This window comes from Octodon degus, unplaced genomic scaffold, assembly GCF_000260255.1.
Source record: "Octodon degus isolate 3935 unplaced genomic scaffold, OctDeg1.0 scaffold00061, whole genome shotgun sequence".
Taxonomy (NCBI): domain Eukaryota; kingdom Metazoa; phylum Chordata; class Mammalia; order Rodentia; family Octodontidae; genus Octodon; species Octodon degus.
In genome coordinates this window covers 3,147,891-3,166,216 of record NW_004524637.1, presented here as the reverse complement: position 1 = coordinate 3,166,216, position 18,326 = coordinate 3,147,891, and the positions used below count along the sequence as shown (strand labels likewise).

Genomic DNA, 18,326 nt, shown 5'->3' with positions numbered 1-18,326 from the left:
TGCTGGGCACAGCGAGCCTGCTGAGGACAGCAAGCCTACCAGGGACAGCGAGCCTACCAGGGACGGTGAACCTGCTGGGCACAGCGAGCCTGCTGGGGACAGTGAGCCTACCAGGGACGGTGAACCTGCTAGGGACAGTGAGCCTGCTGGGGACAGAGAGCCCACCAGGGACAGTGAGCCCGCTGGGGACAGCGAGGCTGCTGGGGACAGCGAGCCCCATGGCCCTGCTGAGCACAGACACCTGCACCTGTCCAGCTGCCATGAGTGTTTGGAGCTGGAGAGCAGCACAATTGAGTCTGTGAAGTTTGCATCTGCCGAGGACATCCCCGAACTCCCCTATGATGCCAGCAGTGGTCCAAGGAGCACCTCCAATGGGCTTGGCCCCGAAAGTGAAGGCAGGAGAGACAACATGGTAGCAAAGGCGCCCAATATTCTTCTCTACATGGGCTCTGGCTCCCGGGACACCCCGAGCCGGCTGCAGGAGGTTCAGGCCCTCCTGGCAGACTGTGTGGACACCGACAGCTACCTCCTGTACCCACTGCTGGAGGACAGTGCTCGTAGGGACCCGTGGCTGGACCACTGCCCGCTGTTGGTCATTGTCACCAGCGAGCCCATCCCTGAGGACGTGTACCAGAGGTTCACTGCCTACCTTGCCCAGGGCGGGAAGGTGCTGAGCCTGTGTTCAAGCTTCCTGCTCAGTGACTGGCGGGTGACCAGGAAGGCTGCACTGCAGAGCACTGTGCAAAACCTGGTGTTTTCCAGGCTTGGCCAGGGCAACGTGAAACTCAGTGTGCTGAGTAGTGGTTGTGTCTACCAGGAGGACCCTGGAGAACCACTTAGCCCTGGCAGGCTGCAGGGCCACCTAGAGAACGAGGACAAGGACAGGGTGATCGTGCAAGTGCCTTTTGGGGCCCGTGGAGGGGAAGCCATTCTTTGCCAGGTACTGACGGGGCTTCCCTGGGCTCCCGGCCTCTGGCAGAGGGAGGGTGCCCACAAGGCTGCCCGTGAAGGTGTTAGGATTGGAGCCAGGGGTTACTCTGCCTGGGGCTGGGAGTTCCAAAGCTGAAGGAGGTTTTAGGGAATCTGCCCAACCAAAACACAAAAGCTGGGAGGATGGGACAGGATTTTTGCTGGTACTTAGCCCAGGACTAGTCAGAAAATTCTTGTTTTGGTCTTTACTGATAATAATCTTTCTAAAATATGTTAGTCTATTTTCTTGCTTCAAAGCATACCATGGCTGTTAATATCAAGTCTTTATTTAATATGGGAAATAGAAAGATTTAAGGTAGTCATTCTAAACAGCAGCAAACATCATGATAAAATATTGCAGTTGATTGGAGAGGTACTTAGTTTAAAACCATGCTTGAGAGCTGGGTGTGGTGGTGCACACCTGCAATCCCAGCGCTTGAGAGGCTGAAGCAGGAGGGTCACTGTGAGTTTGAGTCCAAAGCCAGCCTAAACTACATAGTGAGGCCTTGTCTGAAAAAACTAGAAACCAAACCAAAGCTAAACTAAAAATAGCAATAACAGCAACAGAACTGTCCTCAATTTTTTATGATTTATCACTCTTAAAATTGTAAGTGCTTATACCTATAATCCCAGCACATAGGAGACTAAAGCAGGAGGATCTCAAATTTAAAGCCAGCCTGGGGTATGAAGCAAAACCTTATTTCCCAAAACCAAAATAATATAAAAAAAAAAAAAAATCTTAACTGATGAGAATAACTCCAAATAAGAGAATGTTGAAGTGGCTTAGAAGAGATGGTGCATTTATACCTGGGTAGGGGAAAGTGGAAGGGTGTGAAGGAAGGTGCCAAAGGGCGCTGCCTGGAAGGATGTCCTTGGGTTCTGCTGCTTCCCTCCCCGTTTGCTTTTCTTGTGAGGAAGCAGTCACCGGTCTGACATCTTCAGCTTTTCTCACGGTTTACTGTCATCTCTGAAAGCCCAGGGAGTTTGTTAGTGTTGGTGTAGTGAGACGTCAGAGATGTGGGTGTTTGCCCGGAAGACTGGCAGAGATGGACACACTGGATTTCATTTTGTCCTCCGGATCTTTTTATCAGCTTAGAGAACGTCATAGTTCCTGTTTGGTTTCAGTTCCTGTGCCACCTTTTCAGCCTTCCTCTTAGGCGAAGCCCGTTGGTTTTCTGGCCAGATGTTCTTCTGATGTGCTGTGTAGGTTTGTTAATGCTGCAGCTGAGGGGGCTTAGTGTTTGGCATGTGGGCCTGAGGGTGGCCCTGTGCGTGGGCTTCTTGCAGGGCTGCAGACCACACCGGCTGCTGTGGGAGGCCTCCCATCGCCACTCTAGTCCTCTCACTGCAGTGCGGTCCCCATAGCAACCATGCATTCCGAGAAGCCACCTAAAAACCTGATTTCCTAGAGCTCTATTTCAATTTTGAACACCTTCCCCGACACACTGACTTGGACTCGAAAATTGGTTCAGCATCGTTGCAGTCCAGCTCTTGGAGTTACAGCTGTGCTGTTTAAACTGACCCTGTCACTGTCAGAAAATCTGATACTGCAGTGTATTGCCCAGGAAAAAGGCAGTCCAGCGTGGCTTTGCTAGTCAGATCCTGAGATTAGGGAAACATTTGGGTTTTAAATGACTTCCAGACTTGTGTGGCAGGGGTCCTGGTCTCTTCCCAGGCCTGCGTTGCTGCGACACCGTGCTGAGGTCAACCAGGAAATGCGATTACAGGCTGCTTCGTTTCCCTTCCTCTGCTCAATTTCACAGTCTTCATTTTTGTGACAAATCCAGTAACAGTGGAACCCCTAAGCGGTGGTGAGGCTCTGCAAGGACGAGACCAGCTGCACCCTAGGGGAGGTGTCCCAGCCAGCGCACTGCCTGCTGGTGATAAAGAAAAGGGAATCGGAAGTGTCCCTGTACTTGCGTGCTGGTCAGGTGTGCAGTGCACACTCACTGCAGCTTTGTGCTGGTATGTGATTATTGTGGACCCAGAGTTGGGGCAGGAGTTGTCCAGAGAAAGAGCCAGCACAGATTCGAGGTGTTCTGTGGACAGCCTGTGCCCTTCAGGGTGCTCAGCAGCACCCAGGTCTCTACCCAGTCCTCTCTAGTCTCTGTGTCCGGAGCTGGAGATGCTTTTAGTTAAGAAGCTTTGTTTCCAGGAGTCAGGTTACAGAGATTGGCTGTCACTATGGTAACAACAGGGCCAGCAGACTATGAGACTTCTGCCCAATACCATGAGAACCGGGGGCAGCCCTGCATGTGCCCCACATGCTGCTCTGTCCCTGCTACTGCGAAGATAGAGCCACAGTGGCTGTTCTTCCCACTGCCCTTGGAGAAGTGCCTAAATCTTTTTTTATTTTTATTTTTAGTGGTGTTGGGTGCTTAACACAGAGCCTCACACATGTTAGGCAAGTGCTCTGTCACTGAGTAAATCTTTGTTTCTGCCTGCCTGCCTGCCTGCCTGCCTGCCTGCCTGCCTTCCTTCCTTCCTTCCTTCCTTCCTTCCTTCCTTCCTTCCTTCCTTCCTTCCTTCCTTCCTTCCTTCCTAATTTCCTTCCTTCCCTCCCTCCCTCCCACGCATGGTCTGCCTATGTAGTTCAGGCTGTCTTTGAACTCATTGACTTATTGTATAGCCTGGACTAGTTTTGAATTGCAGCGATCTTCCTGCCTCAGTCTCCCAGGTGCTGGGATGACAGGTGTGTGCCACCACACCCAGTAACAGTTTTATTTTAACTGGATCGCACAGCCTGGACTTAACCCAGGGAACACCAACCCTCGGAACTCAGTCGGATGAGGGCGGTGCTAGGGGAGCTGCACCTTTGCTTCCCCATGCCTGAGCCTGCTTCCTGCTTCCCACACACATGGATGAGGCTCTGGCCTCAAGGCCACTGCATTTCAAATGTTTTAGCTTAGGACCAAGTGGAGCCACTTGCCCAAGGTCAGGTGGATGCTGGGTGATAGTTGAGGCCTGGAAAGGGTTGGTGACCCTCCAGGGTTGATCCCACCTTGGTCTTTTGAATGTTTTTTTATTATTACTTGGTGTTACTTTACAGATGTTCAGGTTCAGAGTTAATATTCTATTGATAAGGAGAACAGTTCATTGTCAAGTTCTTAGAAACCAGGGAATGAAACTCCACCCCCCTTTTTTTGAGAGAGGATCTTGTACTATCCAGGGTAGTTTTAAACTCTCTATGTAGCCCAGGTTGGCCTCAAATTTACAGTGACCCTCCTGCTTCAGCCTCCTGAGTTCTGGGAGCACCAGGCTAGGCTGATGAAACTTTCTCCTAGTGCTTGTGCTGATCCCTGATTCACCAAACGCATGTATCTTTTTCTCCAGGTGCACCTAGAACTACCTCCCAGCTCCTCTGTAGTGCAAACCCAAGAAGAGTTTAACTTGCTCAAGTCAAGCAACATGAGTCGGCATGAAGTCCTTAAGGATATCTTGGCCACCCTGGGCCTAAGCTGTGGTGCCCGACAAGCTCCTGCCTTAACACCTCTGTACTTACTGACAGCCACCGAGGTGAGTCTGGGCTCTTCGTGGAGCACGTACCTACCCAGGACCTAATCCATAATAGTCTTGTTTTTTTGAGACAGGGTCTCACTATGTAGTTCAGGCTGGCTTTGAGCTCACTTTGTAGCCCAGGCTGGTCTCAAACTCCCAGTGGTCCTCCTGCCTCAGCCTCACAAGTGCTGGGAGTGCAGGCATGCGCCACCATGCCTGGCTTGATTTCTGTTTTGACCTGGGGTTTGGAAACTGTCTTGATGTGCAAGGCCTTTAGCATTTTTAGAATTTGCGTGCAATGAGGAAGGCTGGTCATGGAGTCTGGAAGGTGTTGGATGTGCAGCTTATGGCCCATTTGAGGGGAAGAGTATCCCTGTTGTATAGTGGTCCCTCCACATCTGTGAGCTCTGCCACCACAGACTGCAGAGGCATTCGAAAAAAGACTGCGTGCGCTCTAAAAATGTGCAGATTCTGTGTTTCGAGCCCAGGAGCTTGCATATGCTAAGTCAGTGCTGTGTCATTGAGCTACTTCCCCACTCTTTTTTATTTTTTATTTGGAGACGGGGTCTTGCTAAATTGCCTAGGCTGGCCTTGTGCTTGTGATCCTCCTGCCTCAGCCTCCTGAATAGGTGGGATTATAGGCCTGTGCCATTGTGTGTGGCCAGACCTCTTTCTTGTTATTCCCAAAGCAATACAGGACAATAGCTATTTCCATATCGTTTCTCCGTATTTGGCGTTCTCAGTCCTGTGGAGATGAGTTTGCGAGGCTGTATGTAAGTTACCTGCAAATACAAAGCAGGTATTGTTTTCTGTGTGCAGCTTGTGATTTTGGTGTCCGTGGGAGGGGAATGCTGGAACTGACCTACTGTGGGGACCATGAGCTGATGGGAAACCAGTCTTTTTTTTTTTTTTTTTCCAAAATTTTATTTTATTTTGAAGAGTAAAAACAAAAGCAAAAACAAATAGCAGAAACAAAGACAGAAACAGGGTACCATACAACATTGTTTATGTTACAGATTTTTAAAACAAGAATAGTAAATTAACAATAATTGTTATATTACCTATTTTTTTTTCCTGTTGCTCAGATTAACAGACATAGCTATTCAAAATTGGACAATAGTTGAATATTAATGCTTGCTTTACATAAACCTTATTTTTTTCTTGTCTTTTTTAAAAAAAATAATTTAAAAGAATTATTTTAAAGAGAGTATAGTAATAATTGATAAGACATTAGAAATGGTATACATTTTATTTTTATTTTTATTATTTTCTTTTGGCAGAACAGGGGATAGAAATGGTATACATTTAGAAGACCAAGATGAGAGGTATCCAGCCATGGTTTTTGTATTACATATTGCTCTCCACATGCCAAAAACTAAAATTAGACCCCCAGTCTATCGCTGTGCACTAAACTAGTGTCAAAATGGATTAAAGATCTAAACATTAAAACAGAAACATTAAATGTACTGGAAGAGGAAGTAGGAGGAAATGACATAGACAACCTAAGAAGGTTGAAGGTTGAAGACATAGCAGTAGACAGAGAAGAGAGTTCATGAACAAAAACCAAATGGCATGGGAAATATTTTAAACAACTGGGGTCTCATCTCATTGAGAAATTTCTGCTAGTCAAAAGAAATCACCAACAGAGTGAAAGGACAACCCACAAATTGGAAAAAAAAATCTTAATCAGCAATCACTCAGGCAAAGGCCTTCTATCTAGAATATATAAAGAACTAAAAAAAAATCAGTCAGTTGTCTTGATTGGGCTTTTCTCAGTAATCTTTGGAGATAGAAATCACTTGTTTCAGCTGTGATCACGTCTGCCACCTTGTGGCCAGAGTGTTCAGGACTTCAGTGTCTGGCTACTCCCGCTCCTGTAGGGAAACCATCCCTAGAGGCTGTGGTGTGCCTGAGCTGCCTGTGATTGATAGCTGGCTTTGGGCAAGTGCAGGTCCTGCAGGTGTGGGTTCTTGCTAATCCCCTCACCCTGACACGATGTCAGTTTTCTAGTCCTTGTGACAAATTGTCCTGTCTGTCCCTTTTTGCTGTCTCCCTGTAACAGGCAGACTTGTGAGTGGAATGGTATAGCTGGGTAGTCTCAGCAAATTCTCAGTCATCCGGGAGTCCCTGCCCAGCCACAGCCCTGCTTTCCCTGGTGGAGAAGAGAGCACACCCTTACCCCTGCCCTCTGCAGAGGAGGCCTTGTCTTTCAGATTCTGCATGCTCCTGGGTGAGCTCAGCTTCCAGAAGTAGACAGAGTGTGATGCTGGCTCGGTGCAGTATACTCCCCTGGTGCCGAAAGAAGTGTGGGAGATGCCTTGTAGGATTAATGGAGGACTAGATGAAATCATACATGTGAAGATTCTATGCAAATTGTATTCTTTATTTTTATTTTTATTTATTTATTTATTTATTGCAGTACTGGGGATTGAACTCAGGACACTGCACTTGCCAGGCAAGTGCTTATGCTACTGAGCTATCTCCCTGGCCTTTGTATTATTTAAATAATAATGGTATCTTTTTTTTTTAGACAGAGTCTCACTTTGTAGTTCAGGCTGGCCTTGAACTCACAACAGTTCTTCCTCAGCTTCACAGGTTCTGGATTACAAGTGTGTTTCATCACACCCAGCAATAGTGTTGTTATTTTTATTATTCTTAGGTTGTTGGGAGGTTGAATGAGTTAAAAAATATAGAATGTTCCTAACAATGGCTTGGTACCTAGTCAGAAAGACTAAAGATAATATTTCCATTTTTAAAACCAATAATAAAGTAATGGGTAACTTTTATTATAATTGTTATTAATGTGTTGTTCAAATTAAGAAACATTCTTGTTGCCCTGTTTTTAGGCAGTTTACACGTGTGTGTGTGTGTGTGTGTGTGTGTGTGGTGTGTGTGGCTGGCTCAGCCTGCCCTAGGGCGAGGGCTGGTGGAGCGTGTGGAGCTGGGGATTGGACCGCAGCCCCTGTGCTCGGCCGAGCCTGCCTAAGCAGGTGCCTAGTCCGCTGGGCTATCTTGCCGGCCCTACACTGTTTGATGAATGCTCTTGGGAGTTCACAGTGTAATTTTTGTTTGCTTCCATGTCAGGAACTCAATTCTCATCCTTTACTTTCTGTTCTGTGTGTTCAGTTAATAGAAGCTGTGGCTTATGAAGCTACCAGCGTAGAGCCAGGCCGTAGTGCTGTGGCTTGCGGGTAGTGTGTGGGTCAGGTCACTGGTTGCTGGGGGCTGTGCCTGACCCTGGCTGCTCTGGGGGTGGGGGGCAGAAGGGGAGAGGACCCCTGCCCAGCTGGCCGGGCCAGCGGTCTGTGTCCTAACCATGCTGGATGGGGGTGTGTGGGGGAACAGAGACCTGGAGAGGAAGATGTCACCTCCAGTTGTTGCTTTCCTGCGGGCAGGCGTGTCGGAGCCTTGGCTTTTGAGGTGGGCTTGCAGGTGGGTGTGGTCTGCAGGCTTGAAGCTTGGGCTTGGAGGTCTCTCTACAGGAAATTACACAACAGAACTTGGAGTTGTTGTGTTTCCAGTTCTGTAAATGGCTTGGGGCAGCCAAGGTATGGGGAGATCTATATTTCCTTACTGATCCACGGGGGAAGAGGGCTTTGCTCATACACGATGTGCTTGAATCAAGTGCCAGGCTGGACAAAAGCAGGTATTTGCTATGTGCTTCACAGGCTTGTCCACAGAACCCTGCTTACATACCCGCCTTGGGAAAGTCACTTCCAGCCCAGCTCCCTGCTTGCTTTGCTGGTGTGCCTGGCTTCCCTGTCGTGCCACTCTGCCTGCCTTGAGGAACCAAAGAAGTGTGTGTATGCTCGCTGTGCATATGCATTTCCAGTTTTCTTTTTCTTTCTTTTTGTGGTCCTGGGGATTGAACATGGTCTCATGCATTGAACCACACACGCAGCTTCTCTCCATGTCTTAGTATTTATTAACTCCTCTTAGAAAACCTTGGAGGGGCTACAGAAGGAAATGTCAGCAGTCTTAGATACTGTGTTTTCCTGGAGCAGAGGATTAGCGTGCTCATAGATTTGAACATAAGTACTCCCTGACTGAGATGGTCCTCTCAGAGGCTGTTGGACAGGGTTTCTCTTGGGTTCATCCTCAGGCTGACCCTGACTGTTCAGGATACCTCCTGGTTCCTGTGCTGTTGGCCACATTTGTAGACATCGACCGCAGAGGTGAGCAGTAGAATCGGGTTGTGCCTTTTATTCGGTTTTCCTTCCTGCAGTCACACTTGGTAGATCCCATTGATTGCCACAGAATTAAGTTACATTAAGAGTTAAGAGGTCTCATCTGCTAGACTCCTCATCACCTGCCGGTGGTGGCTCTGGTGTCCAAGGCCACTTTGTTTCTTGCTTTATGTAAAATACCCTGCTGCTGGAAATCAAAGGTCTTACCACAAGGTGTCGCTGCTGGCTAAGCTGTGTGGTACACTAAACTTGCTCTTTTGAGCTATTTCAGTGTTACATGGTACAGTTTTGAAGTTTCCCGTTATATTGGTGGCACTTTCTTTTGGGTCTGTAAAAATGATTTAAAAGTCACAGTTCATAATATTCATTGTTTATTCCACATTTGCTGTGTACTAGATCCTGTTATAGTGCAGGATATGAAAGAACAAAATAAATCCAAGAATTATCCAAATACTTTCACCACACACTAGCTGTGTTTATACAGTTTGGAGCCTCGATGCAGCTCTTCGAAGTGAGGGCCATGGATATATGGAGCACCTATGTGCTTTGTTTTTACCGTAATGCCAGCAGGAAGGAAACTACCGCATCTCAAGGAGGAAAAGCTCACCCAGCGCTCAGTTGGCTCCTGGCGTTTGCCCGGGCCGCGTTCTGAGGCATTCGCAGGTACCTGAGCACCACAGCAGCATGTGACACTGGCAGTAAAATCCCATCATATATGACTTTGTCGCGTCACCATGCATGACAGGAAGAAGAAACAAGGTCTGCTGAGGTCCAGGCTCTGGGAGGCCAAGCAGTTTCTTCTCTGGCTGGTGTCTTCATGTGTAATTCAGCCTCCCAGGGGCAGGATGGAAAGTCAGGCCCCAGCAGAGTTCCGGTATGTTAAACCACAAGACCCGTGAACACACATACACCATGTGTCTCTGCCCATAGAAACAAGGCCAGGGCTGGGGATATAGCACATTGGCACAGTGCTTGTGTGGCAAGCGCAAGGTCCTGAGTTTGATTTCTGGTACCAAAAAATAAACAAAAAACCAAAAACATAGAAACGAGACCAGAAAGCCAGGGGCACTCTGAGTCAGGGACCAAGTCCCTGCATGGTGGCTCATGCCTGTAATCCCAGTGCTGGGGAGGCTGAAAACAGGAGGATCACTACGAGTCCAAGCTGCGTAGTGAGACCCTGTACCAAATACATTTAAAGAAAAGAAAAACAAACCCAGCAAGACCAGAAGGAAATATAGTACAGATAGCAGGTATTTTTGGTGGTGGACTTAATGGTGATTGTGATAATTCTTTAAAACTTTCTTTGTATTTTCTAGATTGTCTGTAGTGAATGTTTTTTTTTTTTAAACAAACAAAAAAACCCAAGGTCTTGCTGTGCAGTTCAGGCTAGCCTTGAGCTCATTTTGTAGCCCAGGCTGGTCTCAAACTCCCCATGATGCTCCTGCCTCAGCCTCCAGAGTGCTGGGATTACAGGTGTATGCCACCACCCTCAGCTATGTTGTTTTTTATAGTGAGCCAAAGAAGTTATTAAAAACTACAAAATACCCAGTTGTGGTGGCCACGCCTTTAATTCCAGCACTTAAGACACCAAGGCAGGAGGATCACTGTGAGTTTGAGGCCAGCCTGAATGACACAGTGAGTTCAAGATCGGCCTGAACTGCATAGTGAAACCCTGTCTAAAACAAACTTCTGGGGCCTGGGAGACAGCTCAGTAGAATAAACGCTTGCTTGGCAAGCACAAGGGCCTGAGTTTAATCCCCAGTTCCACCAAAAAAAAAAAAAAAAAAAAAAGAAAAAGATGGAACCTCTTTCTCCCATAGCTTCCTTTCTGTAGGCCTCATTGGAAGGAGAGGTGGGTAAGCTGCACTGTTGGCACAAAGTGTTATGGAGGATACTATGGGGTGGCCTGGGGGTGTCCCACTATTGGGGGATGACAAGGACTTAGCAGGTATCTGCCTGTGCCACCTTAGTGCTGGGATTATAGGTATGTGCCACCACACTGGCTTGATTGCAATTCTGAGGGTTAACAGTTTTATAGAAAAGCTACAGTCTTTCCCTTGCAGAACACTAAAAAGAACGTAATTCCTTGATGTTTTATAGGAAATTATAATACATTTATTTTGTATAAAATTTAATTTTAACTGGGCATGGTGTCACATGCCTGTAATTACAGCACTTAGGAGGCTAGGCAAGAGGATCACTGTGAGTTTTGGGGCCATTCTGGGCTACATGTTGAGACCCTATCTTAAAAAAAAAAAAAATAGGTTTCTAGAAAAAAATATAAGGGCCAGAGAGATAGCTCAGTGGACTAAGTGCCTGCTTTGGCAAGCACAGGGACCAGGGTTGATGCCTGGTCCCGCATGCTGCGCCGGCCCTGCCCCCAGGGCAAGCTGAGCCAGCGAACTAGTCCAAGCATGGTAGTATACACTGTAATCCCAGCACTGGGGAGGCTGAAAACAGGACAATTATGCTAGTCCAAGCTACTTTGTGAGACCCTGTACCAAATACATAAATGAAAAAAAAAAGAAGAAAAAATAGTTCTTCCCCGATTTGGAAACTGGCCATCTTGTTTCGATTTCTCTGCTTTTGTTTTCACTTGCTTTCCACCCGAGACAAAGCATGAGACAGAGCACGGAGGAGGGCCTGCAGCTCCGCATCAGGGGTCTTGAGGACCCCCTGCTGGTTGACTGGGACTGGCTGGGTCCTGGACCTGTCATGGGAACAGTGCTGTTTCCACCCAGAGTCACCTGCCAGGGTCCTTTAGATATCAAACTCCCCAGGATGGTGGGTCATGTTGCTCTTGGGGAACTGGGCTGTCTTGTGGGGGCCCCTCTAGCCTAGCTTTCTGCTTGTAACCTGGGGAACATGAAGTTTCCTTCCCTTCGAAATGAAAAATCTCTGGATTCTTTTGGGCATTCATTGTGGCTAGGAGCTAACGATGTGTAGGCGACCTGAGAAATAGAAGCTGGCTAGACTTCTGGCAGGCTTGTGTGGGGGTGTCTGGTTACTTGACCCTTGGGATCAAGATGTAACGGTAACTATAAGTGACAAGCGAGTTTGTTATTAAAGGAACGGGGGGACTCGGCGTGCTGTGGACATGCACAGGCTCCGTAGAGTGGGAGTTGTGGCGTGGCTAATATATGTTCAAAACAAAAATGAGTTAGGGTGTTTCATTTGCATTCCTCCCAAACTTCTCTACAACACTTTTTTTCCTCCCTCAAAAAACAAGTATTGTCGGGAAGGGGAAATTTCGGTATTTATAAATGGGTCAAAATTAAGTATTGTGCCCTTCTGCTCAGGGAATTGGTTTTTTTTTTTTTTTTTTTAAAATTTAGTTTTTGTTATCCATGTTTAAGACATCCACATGATCATTTTGCTGTGCATATCTACAGTGAAATGGGGATTACTTCTCTGATACTGTTTGCTTTATATTTTAAATTTGTATTTATTTTTTGGGTTTTTGAGACAGGATCTTGCTGTGTTCTTCAGACTTGATCTCACTGTGTAATCCAGCCTGCTTTCAAAATTGTGGTGATCTTTCTTCTTCAGCCTCCTGATTGCTGGAATAATGGGGGGATTACAGATGTGCATTACTATGCCCAGAAGATAGTTTGCTTTATGCGGAAACATGGTCCTCACTCCCGTAGTCGGCCCTTCGTAAACATTGGAGGACTTGCTGAGTGTAGCCCTGTGCTGTGGAAGATCCTGGAAAGCTGGACAGAATGTCTTGTCTTTGTGTCATGTGCTAGTTAGCTGAGCCCTTCTATAGACATCACCATCTCCTGTGGAAGTCAGAGCGGCCCGAATAGGACAAAGCCAATGAGGGGCCCTTAGCCGTGAGAGAGGAAGCTGGCGGGCTTATTTATATCTTTTGGCACTGGGGATCAGCCCTAGTTCCTCTGGCTGCCCCGCTGGGCTGCATCCTCAGCCTAGAGCCTGGGTTCTAGAATGACACGGAGGCTGGCATGTTTTTCTCCTGGGTCAATCGGACTTCTCCGTTAAAAGCAACATCCTTGCGAGAGATTTTTTAGCATAGTGTCTGACGCGGAATCCTCTCCTACCTTTCGTTCTAGTTCTGAATCTGAGTGTACAGCAGGATGGTGTTCTCTAGCATTTCTCTAAGATGTCATTAAAACATCATTTCTGGAGCTCCAGATTAGCGAGTCGGCCGTCCAGGTGCGCTCTGAATAGCTCCTGACGCGGCCGCCACGGTCTGCGGCGGCTCCTTTACAGCACTGCACGGCCAGGAGCAGCTGGCAGATTAAAGCAAACATTTAAAAGCTTTTATAGCTGTGGATGTTTTTAAGGGTCTTTCATATACTTCTTTTTCTCCTTTATTTTTTTCCCTTCGCCCTTGTCCAAAACTAGAACCTTTTTGTTCGTTTTGACTGACTTCCCGTTACCAGACATAATACCCACAGCAAGAGGTGACATGATACTTTTTGACATTGAGTGGGGGAAGAAATAATATGTGGGGTGTTTTCCTTAGCTTCCTTTTTCAGTATTGCGTCTTTGGGAGGGAGAAGGCTTTTCAGCTACTGTGTGACCTGGCATTTGCTGACCTGTCCCCAGTGCTTCTGTGGAGTCTACACTCTGGGGTTACGACCAAGGTGGGCATCAGGAACGCTCGAGGGAGACAGAGACATGTGCAACTTCATTTGTCTTCCATTTTTACTTTGCTTAGCTATAAAGTTAGTTTTTCTTCATGTTTTTGGTGTCTGTCTTGGGATCTGGGGTTAGGGCAGCCAGGTCTGGGGACTGAAGGGACGTTGTGCCCAGCACTGCTTTTCTTAGGAGGGTATGCTATCTGCAAGCATGGTTTTATTTCTTGAGACTATTTATAACCACCCTTCACACAGTCACAAATTTGTGGATGGGAAACAGGCTCTTTTGCAATAAAAAATCCCCCAAGCCCAAATGCTTTGTGTCTTCTATACCAGCTCCGTAATCGCTGCCATGTGTGAGTGCGCATGGATTGTGGGGTCACTCCTGAGAAGTCGACTGAAGCTGTCTCTGGGAAGGCTTGGAACATTCTTAGGAGCAGAGTTTTGTCTCCCAGGCCCAAAGCATGTATGCTGGGGAGTAAGTTCACACTGGTCCTGGTACCTGGTCAGAGGACACGGTCAGGTGGAGGGCCAGGGACAGGATTGGAGTGGCCTGGTGGCTAGGTTCTGTGGTGACAGGCAAACCGCGCGGGCCAGGTTCTCTATGCACAAGCAAGAGCTTGTGGGCTGCCTTCAGGAATGCTGGGGTCCAAGCCTGGAGTGCCATTTGAAAAATGTTCCCTTCAGATCTGGGGATGGGAATTGGAGTCGGGAGCACATTGTTTCTGTTCACGCTAATCATTCAAGACTGTTGTTTTTCGAATGCACAGGGCAAACGTGGACGGGGTTTTAGGAGCTTCCCATGCGGGCAGCAGTTTCTTCCATCCCAGTGGGAAGGCTTGAGAGCACAGGGTGCAGGCGCCGCTGGCTGGGTCACGGCTCGGTGGTGATGGGGGTTGCACAGGCCCGTTTTTTTGTGAGGAAAGGGAGATGTACTGTTAGTCCAGTGGGCCCCCTCCTGCAGGGAAAGAGGGGGTGTCGTTTGCCACCTAGCAGGTCTCTGACGTGAGTGGGGATGTGTGCTGTGTCTCCAGGTACCGTGGGCCTCGCACACCCTTCCAAAGGCTCCTACTGCCTGGGGAGCAGGTGTTTTTCCTTTCGAAGTGTTTCTAGGCTTTGGTTTAGTAGTATAATGAATGGAAGAAATGTTGGGATTTCCATTCCACAAGTGTGTGCAAATACCAATCAAAGCATTGGAACAGACACCATAAATATCTATATATTTTTTAATATCTATGATTTTGGTCAATTAAAATAAATACATTTTTAAGAAAGGTGGAGTATTGGAGCTAAACTCTGTAATTTTGGTTCTTATGGATTGTGGGGGAAATGTCCTTCACAGAAAAATCCTCGAGCGTAAACCCCACTCTCTCAACTGAGCACATGGCTTTTTGTTCTTGTCGTGCTGGTGCTGGAGCCCAGCACCTTGTACAAGCCAGGCTAGTGCTCTGCCGCTGAGCAGTATCTCCAGCCCCTAGGATATTTGTTTTCCTTGATACTATTCAGTGGCATTTGAATTTTAAAAATTTCAGCCCCTTCCCAATTTATTTAAATTGATATTTCTGACTTAAGTAAGAGTATAGGAGAATATAGCCTTGCTTCAGTGACACCTGATTTTGTGGAATAGTCTTTTTCACATTGACCCGGAAGATGAGAAGACGCAGATTGCAGGAGCTGAGGTTTCTGCTGCAAAGGAACCGTAACTTCCCGATGACACACTAGAGTTGTCACTGTGTAATGTTTTGTCGTGTGGATGCAGGTTTGTGCAGGGAGATGGGGTACAGGGAAGGGTGGAGGTGCTATAGCCGTGGTCTGGGACACAGCCCAGCCTGGAACCGTGTTGTGGGTGTGAGCAGAGCGGGGCCACCCCTGGGCCAGGGCGAGGCTGCGAGAACAAATCAGCCCGCTGAGCACCAGGCTGTGAAAAGTTGTGGCCTAAAGCGGCTTGCATCCTGTGTACACAGTGAAAGTTTGAAAGATTAAAATTAAAAGGGACTGTGCTTCAACAATGCTTGCAAAGATTTATTTTGCTGTGGTCTTAGAAAAGAATCTGGTGAGTCTCTTCTTTGAACAAAAATGAATATAGCATACAGCAGTTATTGGAGAATAAGTGACTGATAGCACCATTAATTTCGCTTCCCATTTTTGAAAGTGGAAGCGATTAATACATAAACATAAAAATTATACATATTTATGGAGTTCCATATGATGTTTTGAAATAGGTATACATTGTGTAATGTTTGAGTCAGATTACTCCTTCCCATTTTTAGTCTCTGTATGGAAATACAGCTTTTGAAAAGAATGTGAAATAGTGATTTCATAAATTAAAAAATCATGGTTAATCTTTAAGGGGGTAGAACCAGATTCTTTCTGCCTAGAATTACCCAGATTATTACCGTGGATTATTATTTCCCATTGTCAACCTTGATGTACTTGGTTTCTTTTTTTGCAGCTTTTTGGTCCATAGAAAAGTCTGTAATTGCGCAGGTTCCCGTTTGTGCATATTCTTCAACAGTATAGGGGTCAGGGATGACATCTCAGGCTGGCTGGCTGTGCACTTGTCAGAAAGATGGCTTTTTCTGTCACCAAACCTGTGCTACGGAACTCTCTTGTTCTTTTGGGAACAGTGTCGGGAGGACAAGCTGACCTTTCTCTTCTTTTGTGGATCTCTAGGATTTATACTGGTCTCAGAAAAGCGATCAGACTAAAATAACATTTCTTTTAACCCTTTATGCAGTTCCCTTAAATGCATCCTTTTCTAAGAATTCATAATGATTGCTACTTTTGTTCTTATGCTGGAACAAATTGAAATCACTGATAGATACAGTCTCATAAGTAACACAACAAAATAATATTTTGCTTTCTGCTTAATTTTACTTATGTCAGTCTCTTTCTCAAATTAACTTTCGTTTCAGGTGAGGAATTATCAGTGCAGTATAGAGCAGCCTCAGCTTTACAGAAGAAGTTTCATTTTCAAAGTTTGTATACTAGATTGTCTACTTTAAAAACTTTGTATCTTCCTTTTTTGAGTTGGGTTTTCTGAGCAGCTCACTTGTGTTCTTACGTTCCATAGTGAAGTTAAACATTATGATATTTTCTGTATGGCAACTTCATGTTTTACAGGTTTTTTTTGGTGTGTGTGTATGTGTGTGGTGCTGGGCAAATGCTCTGCCCCCGAGCTGTACCCCTTCTTCTTATTGGGTGCTGTTTTATGGTCCCATTTCCATGGCAGAATCTGGCTGGTGAGCTGCAAATGCCGTGGGTAGGCAGAGAGTGTTCCTTTTTGTTTCTCCAGGGAGGCTCTGATAACAGCTCTGCTTCGGACACTGTTGGAAGCCAGTCATATGGGACATCTGGCGACACTGTGGTGTATGTCAGTATATGTTCCCGTGGGGGTCATTCATGCCTTTGTCCTAGTAGGTTAATATTTTTCTTATATTTAAGAAAACTTTTTCCCCCTAATTTTGTAGGAACTCTTACTCTGTGTACATAAGTAAAAGCAAGCATTTAATAGATCATTTCAAATATACAGAGTAAGTTGTACAGGGAACTGCCATGCAGTCACTGTTCCCCTGCACAGCTGTCTGTTTCGTCTGTTCCTACCTGTTCCTCTAGAGAGCAGGCATATGGCATCTCTCATCTGTGACTACAGCGTGTGTCCCTGAGAGGGAAGAGCTCTCTATGTGAAAGTGTAGGCATAAGACCCCTGTTACACCTATGACAATTCCTTCCTGAAAAAACCACCTGGCTGATCAGCCTTCCCGCTCCAGTTCGAGTGGTTAAAGAAGGGCTCTACAGCCCATGCAGTGTGGATGAGTATTTTAGCCCTGTTAAACAAGTGTGAGGCGGTGTGCACTTCTAAACCACTGCTAAGATTTTGGGGGAAGTGAAAGGATGTTGGACTTCTTTCTCTTTTCAGCGCAGTATTTAGCTGTTCTTATACAGCCAGTGTGAAATAAACAGTAAGCACCCAGTTGCAACAACATGCAGAACAATAGTGTGTGTTGAAATTCACAGGCTGTTCTAACTCCCACCCTTGTAGAACTGAGTTTGGGTTCTCCCCTTGCTCTTCTGCATGCCAAGGCCTGGGCTTCTTTGCGGGACGGTATTGATTTTTGTTCTGTATGCTTTCGGTTCAGGTTGATGTTTAGCCTTTGACCCAGCCACTTTCTTACAATAAACAGTTTGTTGATGAGAGCAGCTGCCCAAGATTGTTTCCAGATTGTTCTCTGGTGGCCGAGAGCAAGCACACCTTATGGAGAGTGGTCTGGGAGCTCACGGCTTTTCCTCCCTCCCCTTCCTCTGGCCTGCAAATGGTCCTCCATTCACATCTCGTGGGATGTGTGAATCTGTACTGTTCAGGCCCCGAAGTCCAGAACATTCTTTGATTCTTTGTGAAGCCTAGCACTTCACTTTGGCCACAGTGAACAGTTGTTTGTGTTACAGTGTGCACTCCCAGCGTCCAGTGGGAGGAAGCTAGCACCCTCAGGGGCTGTGTGAACAAGCAGACCACGGTTGCCCCGCTTTGTGCAGGCACCCATGCTCCCTGAGTGTTAAAACAAAACAATCTCTTTATTTTTTTCTTTCCTCTTTTTTTTTTTTTTTTTTTTTTTTTTAGACAGGGTCTTGCAGTCTGGCTTTGAACTCATACTTATCTTCCTGCTTCAAGGGGCCAGGGAGCTGACTCAGTGGTATAAGTACCTGCTTATCAAGCACGAGGTTTTGAGTTCAATCCCTGGTGCAGGGAAAACAAAAAACAAAAACAAGAAACCCAGATCTTCCTGCTTCAGGCTCCTGAGTGCTAGGATTATACACGTGAGCCGCCACAAACAGCTTGTTTTAAGTATTTTTTAAGGCTTAAAAGAATGCTTAAAATTTGTAATTTCTAGTAAAATATGACCTGAATGAACCCCCTCATCACAAGTCACTGCTGAAAGCTGCATTTGGGGCAGAGGCATAGAGATTAGCAGCTGCCTCTAGGGCCCATCAGAGGTACACTATTTTATATTATTAGTATTATTTTTAAAATTTTTATTTGTGTGTGTGTGTGTGGCCAGCTCAGCCCACC

General features: G+C 46.5%; 1 protein-coding gene across 1 annotated transcript in view; it reads left to right on the top strand.

Moving 5' to 3' along the window:
- The window catches only part of Hlcs (holocarboxylase synthetase), a 224,836-nt gene that overhangs the window by 24,382 nt on the left and 182,128 nt on the right, over positions 1–18,326 (top strand). Inside the window, exons 5-6 of the mRNA XM_004634396.2 lie at positions 13–940; positions 4,303–4,485. Of these exons, the coding sequence (XP_004634453.2) occupies positions 13–940; positions 4,303–4,485 (1,111 nt within the window). The remainder of the gene's footprint in view (positions 1–12; positions 941–4,302; positions 4,486–18,326) is intronic.